Source organism: Cariama cristata, unplaced genomic scaffold (assembly GCF_000690535.1).
Source record: "Cariama cristata isolate BGI_N322 unplaced genomic scaffold, ASM69053v1 scaffold32513, whole genome shotgun sequence".
NCBI lineage: Eukaryota > Metazoa > Chordata > Aves > Cariamiformes > Cariamidae > Cariama > Cariama cristata.
The window spans coordinates 7,759-14,601 of NW_009609580.1; the positions used below are offsets into that span (position 1 = coordinate 7,759).

Genomic DNA, 6,843 nt, shown 5'->3' on the forward strand with positions numbered 1-6,843 from the left:
TAAAAACCAGAGGTTTGAAATCTATTTATAGAGAAACTGTAGCCCAGTTCCAAAGTAATGGAAACTCCTGTTTCTCCCTTTTTACTCATCCTTTGGTCTTTAAAGATTACTTTGTCCCCTGTATTTATCTTAGGTTAATAACTGTCTCTACGGGACTCTGTCAGAAGCCCTCTGGCCTGATAACTAAAATCTGAATTGCCCTATTTCTTAGAATTAGTAGACTTTACTATATCTATTTTAATTTCAATGCAACAATATTTTTGTAAGCAGACTTGGAAGAGGTTGCTGAAACTTACCAAATACTTATTCTTTGAAACCTGATGGTTTCAGGCTGGTTAATTTCCGTTGTATACATAAAGCTTCAGGAATTCATTGTGAAGAACACAAAAGAGCAAAGATTATTTAAAAATAACACTAATTATATTCACAGTGCATTTTAGCGTATCATAATTTAGTTACGTATTTGGATGCAGTAGAAAATTTACATGCTTATTCTTGTGTTCCGCTGTAAGTATGTGAATATTCAGTGTCTAAAGAATGGTGCATTTTTTTCAGAAACTTAAATATTTCAGCATTTCATGGAGTACATTTCTTGCTTAGAGTCTGCTAATCTTTGCATAAATTAGAAAAAAAACCCCAAACATCCGTATGTACGTATACATGTATATATGTAATTTATTGTGCTGTTAAACTAGATTTTGGGAGCATGTTTCAGCGTCTTTTTTTTTTTTTCCTGCATAGTAGTATGAGAAGGATGTATAATCAGCAGTCAGAATAAAGATAAGCAGTTCTATGGTCAGCCAGAGTACATACATAAACTGCTGTTTGGGTACAGATGTAGTATAGTATGGTTAAAATCAACCTATAGTTTCCCTTCTTTCTAGCACGTGCCTTCATCTTACTCTGTCAGAACTGCTGTAGTAGTGAATATGTGGCTTGAAGATCCTGCAAATAATATCCTGAAATTATCAGTTAGATGCTTCTCTTGACTCTAGAGGCTTTTTTTGACGTGGATGTGCCATCATTAACTGGAGCTGAGATCACGGGCTGTGACAAAAATGAGAGCTGCAGGGTAGGATTTCACTTCTGCCTAATCTGTTCCCCAGCTGAACTCCTGGTCACTTTTCTTGTATTGGACAAAATAATTGAGAATCTGCAGGGTGAATCAGTTCAGGTCTCTATCCCACCAGCAAGAAAAGCGTACTTACTTTCTGTCATATTCGTAGGCTGTCATCTACTGTGGTGGTACACAATTTCTTGATCCAATAGAAGAGAAGGAGAGGTGGCTGTCCCCGCCTGAAGGGTAGAGGAAGCAAGATGAATAATTTTGTGTGGAGTTTTACTATTAGCTAGAGTGAAGCGCAGAATAAACTTGCGGTCTCATTTATCAGTATTGTTAGTGGAGAATGTTGTTATGTGTACAGCAGGTGACTAAAGCAGATAGGTTGAATACATTCTTAAAAGTGTTCTCTTAGTTACTGAAGTAGAAAGTCTTGGTCTTGGCTTAGATGTTGAGAAATTAGAAGCTCTGTTTCTTCTTAACAATGTCTTGAAAAAATATTTGTATGAATAGTTTAACAGAGCAATGCAATATTTTAGCTTCAGAGCTTTACTCTAAAATAGAAAGAACTATAAGTCAGTACTCATAGGTAAATCTGAATTTTGTAACTTTAATTTTCTGTTCTTGCAGCTTTTATCCTCCAGTTGATGAGCCTTCCATTGGCACTGAAAAACTGGATTTATCTGAGCATCACGAAAGGAAAAAAATATTCAGTGGAAAAACTTTTGTATTTCTAACTGCCAAGCAGGTAATCAGGCTTTACATTGCAAAAATGTTGCAGGAGTAGCTAAGCACAGATTCTGTTCTCTGTGAATTCACACTTATTCTGGGTTCATCAGGAAAGAAGGATTTCAGTGTATTTATCTTCTTACAATACAATTTCATCTAAGCAAGATGAAATACAGCGGGAGAAACAGAGCACATCACATCTGCATTAGTGCATCAGTGATAAGGATTATGCTGAAACTGACTGTATTTTAAGATTTTTTTTTAAATTATTTATAATAATTACGTGTTATTATTATTTTATTATTATTCTCTTTTTAGCACAAGAAACTGGGTCCAGCAGTTACACTTGGAGGAGGGGAAGCAAAGTTGATGACAGAAGGAAGAAAAGAAACATCTTTACTTGTTTCTCCTGAAGTCTGTGTTGTTGATGTGGGGTTTACAAACTCTCAGATCTCAGTATCTGACTCCATGAGAAACTGGACTGATTCCATTTTGACTGTCTTGCAAAGGTGCAGCATTGTTCTCTTGTATAGCAGTGGGGTAATTTCAGAATTTTTGAGAGATTAGTCATGGTGTTTGCATACATATTTAAGCAGTAGAATGCTTGTAAAGAGGGTATTTTTTTTCATTGCTTTAAGTATTTAGCATAGTAACTAAAACTTCTTGAAGCAAGAAAGAAAGGACTTGGCAGTTCTGTGAGGACTTGATCGGGTTCTTTTTTTTTTTTTCTTCTTTTTTGGAGGATCCAATTCTACAAAAATTCATTGTAATGAAGCTGCTTTGAAATTACAGACAGCTAGTGGTTTTTTTCTACTATTTAAAAAGTTAAAAGTTAATATATTCTAAGAATGGAAAATAGATAATTATGATTTTTCAATAAATATATTTATTTCATGGCAAACAGATGAGATGGTACCTTGAGGTCGCGGTTTATTGCTGTCTAATTATTTGAATGCAATTTTTCTGAAGAGCAGCTTCTGTTTAATGAAGGTCAGTTTTTGTTTTGGTGGTAAGTTTTGTTTGAGAGGGCAGACTGCATATTTTATAGATGTTAGGATTTTCATTATGCCATTTTATTAAAACAATGAAAGAAACCAAAATCCCAATCCTTAACCTAATACATAAATGTAGTTCCCCTGAATTTTTCTGCTGAATAGAGAAAACCGTGCTCCTCTTGTCATGGCTGTAGTACAGAAGAGGTGTGTGTGTGCGCGCCTGACTTCTTAGAAGTGCTCAAATCTTTCAAGCAACTTTTCCATTCACACACATTTTTGAATCAGAGGTAGCACACAGGTGGTTAAATGCCCAGAGATCAGGTAGGGAGAGATGCATTGGCCAGATTACTGGGACTAGACAGCGGATAAGGCAGCAGGAAATGTGGATTTTATATGTATGGGACATGGGTATAATGTTGGATAATTATACTGATTTACTGTATTGTGAAAAATTATAGTGTAGACTGATGTTTTTTGAAAGGAGGGATGGAATATTTTGTACTTTGTCATATCTGCCCATTTGCCTATTCAACTTTGAATCTGATTGAGAAACATTTTTTTGTCTTTGTTTTATTTGTATATTAACAGCAAGGATCTCAGGACTATTCCTGAGGCAGAAATTGGATTAGCAGTTATCTTCATGTCTACGGAAAAATACTGCAACCCTCAAAAGCAGCCAGGTACCAAAGGTAATTGGAAGAAGAGTAGTAATAAGTTAACAGCATTAAAGAGGCAGTATATATATATTTTTTTTTTTGTACATGGGCACAGACTGCCAATGTTCAAGTTCTTTAGTTTCATTTTGCAAGACCACTAAAATAGAGTGACACTGTATGAAAAACATATACAAGTCTGAAGAGGTGGTGGTTTTTTAATGGTCTTGCAGTAAACTGCAATGAAAATTACATGACTCTTAGATGTAAATAAACTAGGAGATCTAAAATTAGCGTTAAAAGCAGACACATAGTACATTGATTTTTTTAAAGGAAAAGTACTTTAAAACAATCTTCTGAAGTTCACATTTTTAGTGGCCACTGAATTAATATGTATGTGGTAGTTTGAATTCCGTGCTATTCTATCTTTTATGAAAAGACTGGGTTAATAGGGAGGTAAAAGACGAATGTTAGAAATTCAGAGAATAGGAATGGAATTAATTTGTAAAGGCTTGCTTTTTTTTTTTTTTGCACAAAAAGAAATTTGCATTAGGAAGATTCAGCTGCCCCCCACCCCCATTCAAAACCAAACATAATCTTGACCTAAGAAATAGAAACCATGAGACATGATTGCCACATTTGCTAAAGTAATAGTTTGGGGGTGGACACTCCCAAGTCTTGACTTGAAACTTAACTTGTATTTGCTAATACAGTAATAATAAAAATCTTTGAGAGACAGAAAGAGTTTTTGTTTGTCTAATTCTGTTTTCATACCTCTTCCAAAATTGTTACTCTGTATTTTGTTTCTATAAAATTGTCAGAGTTGTGTATAATTCTAGGTTCTATTCTGTTCCTCTAAGTGTTGTATCGGGTAGCAAATCTGGCAGTTTTTTAAAAAATGAAAGAAAGACCTCATAAATTTATCTTTACATATAGGCATATTACTTATTCAAAAATGTATTTTGAAGAGAGAAAGATATATATATATGCAGTACTGGCAGAGCTCTGAAAGATATTTTGACTAGTATTCTTGTATGAATAACTTTTACATGATCTGTTGCCTAGTTAGTTTAGAAAACAATACAAAATAAATTCTGAGGTTAAATTTAAAGATACTAATCTTGCAGACATCTGAATAAATCAGAAATGCTGATTCTTGTTTGCAGTCTAAATGATTGAATTGGACAAAAATTGTCTGATTCAATTGTGTAAACAGACTGTATATGAGGCTTTTAAAGGTAGTTATGTTTACAGTTTATTTGCTAAGAGAGAACAAATGCTTTTGTTTGGGAGTTATAAAAAACTTATATGTATGTGTTGCAAATAGAAGGGATTGTAAACAAGACTTCTTGATCTGAGCTTGTCTGAGAACAGCAAATAGCAATATATATAAGATCTAGGTGCTCAGGAAGGAGACCCAGGTGTGTCTATAGGTAATTCCTGTATAGGTTACAGTGGTAGGAATAAATTAATGAATGTATAAGAATGCGTTATCTGAAAGGATTATACTGTAGTCATAGTTTCAATCAGAATGAGATGCAGAAAGAATATAAAGGGCTGAGAGATGAGTAGTAATTTGAAAAAAAAAGTATCTAGAAGCACGATGAGATGTATGTTAAAATAGTAAACATTAGTATTCTTTGACTTGGAGAAGATGTAAGTATATGAAGACAAGGACAGTGAAAGGGCAGACAATATAAAAGATGTTTTATATGCTCTTCGTTCTGTTTTACAGAGAAATAATAGAAGTACCTAAATAGAGAGCAGCAAATGATGTTTTAAGGCAATCCTGTGACTATGGGATTATGAGGAATTGGCTATAGAAGACATTTATTCTAAGGTTTTTTGATAGCAAGTATCAGTTGAAATAATCCCAAATATAATAATCACATGTAGAGATCATCATAAGGCAGTAAATGTGAGGAATTTTGTGCTCTGACAGTTTTGCATAAAATATATATTGCATGATTTATTAATTACGTTGTGTGTATATTAATACATGATTTCCCATTATGCTTCATTTTTATTTAAGCAAAATTCCATGACTTAATTCAGTGGAGTATTTAACTAAAACTGGATCCCAGAACATGGTCCTTTAGAACTGTTTCTTTTAGGTTTTTTAAATCTGCTTAATTTTTCAGTTAAAATTGCTTTAAGACCATCTCACCTGATCAGTTACCGATGTACAGTAACACATGCAAAGAAACACAGATTTGATATTAACCTTTTAATTCTTCTCTTGTGTTGATCTTGCAGCTGTAACTAAAAGTACTCCTGCCTCAGCTGTTGTGGGGCGAGCCATTTCTCAGAGTTTGGCTCTGGATGTAACCATAATGCCAACTGCTGCAGATGACAGCACAGTATATGTAGCTGATACAGAAATAGAAGAGCAGACATGGTAAAGTATTCGTGGAAATGGTTTCTAAGCTAATACTTGCAAATAAAGCAGTCTTTTGTGGCAGAGGAGCAGTATCATTGCTGTGGGCAAGGATATACATACAGTGTTAGAAATGGCACTTGCTAGATTGCTGTCACTTGTCTGCAGTCAGGTAACTTCTGCTTTTGAGTGGTAGGTAACAGAAAACATCACATAGGACTTGTGTGGCTTTCAGATACAAATGTAGGTACTGCGTATCTGATTTGACTGTCTTAACTATTACAAATTTTCAAGCCATTTCACAATTACAAAAATTTATTTATCATAGCGGATGTTACAATTTGTTTTTAGCACACCTACATTGTTTGTAAGTATGTTCAAAGTACAAGTATAGCTTTTTTAAAAAGTGGTATTTTACAGTGTATCTCTGTGCTGACTTCTTGTGTGTTCATTTAATGTTTTTTTCTCTCTAATGTAGTATGGAGATAGAGGATACTCCCCAGATGGACAGACGAGGGAAAATGGCCTTCCAGGATATAACTGCCGTAAAGAAAAACCCTAGCACAAGTGGCAGTGTAAATGCAGGAACATCGATGCCTAGAGTGAACAGAACATCTGGGTTTAGTCAAAAAAGTCATCCTGTCTCACCATCTAAGATTTCAGAAGCTGGTAAACCTAGTGAGTGTGCTTCACATCACCAGTCTAACTCAATTATGAATTACTTCCAGGTAGCTAGAAAAAGGTATGTTGAAAAGTTCTTGACATTACTTCCCTTGTTGTTATGTTGAGGCTGTTTCTGGAAAATAATTTTAGCTCAGGGGATGTACGTTTAATTCAAAACATACTTAAAATGTAACTTTTAGATCAGCTTCCTAGAATGGCAAGCTTTTCCTCAATGGTACTTACATTCAAACTTCACAATGCAGTCACTAAAACCCCAGGAAACTGTTATGTAGTGGATGCAGCTAGTCATATTCAAAAATACTTCTGTAATTTCTTTATTTTGTGTTTACTTTCTGGCTAAGGGAA

At 34.5% G+C, this 6,843-nt stretch overlaps 1 protein-coding gene across 1 annotated transcript in view; it reads left to right on the plus strand.

The window, feature by feature from the left end:
• The window catches only part of NBN (nibrin), a gene marked incomplete at its 5' end in the record, with an annotated part of 22,992 nt that overhangs the window by 6,351 nt on the left and 9,798 nt on the right, over window positions 1-6,843 (plus strand). Inside the window, 5 exons of the mRNA XM_009697584.1 lie at window positions 1,691-1,808; window positions 2,108-2,298; window positions 3,373-3,473; window positions 5,694-5,835; window positions 6,293-6,568. Of these exons, the coding sequence (XP_009695886.1) occupies window positions 1,691-1,808; window positions 2,108-2,298; window positions 3,373-3,473; window positions 5,694-5,835; window positions 6,293-6,568 (828 nt within the window). The remainder of the gene's footprint in view (window positions 1-1,690; window positions 1,809-2,107; window positions 2,299-3,372; window positions 3,474-5,693; window positions 5,836-6,292; window positions 6,569-6,843) is intronic.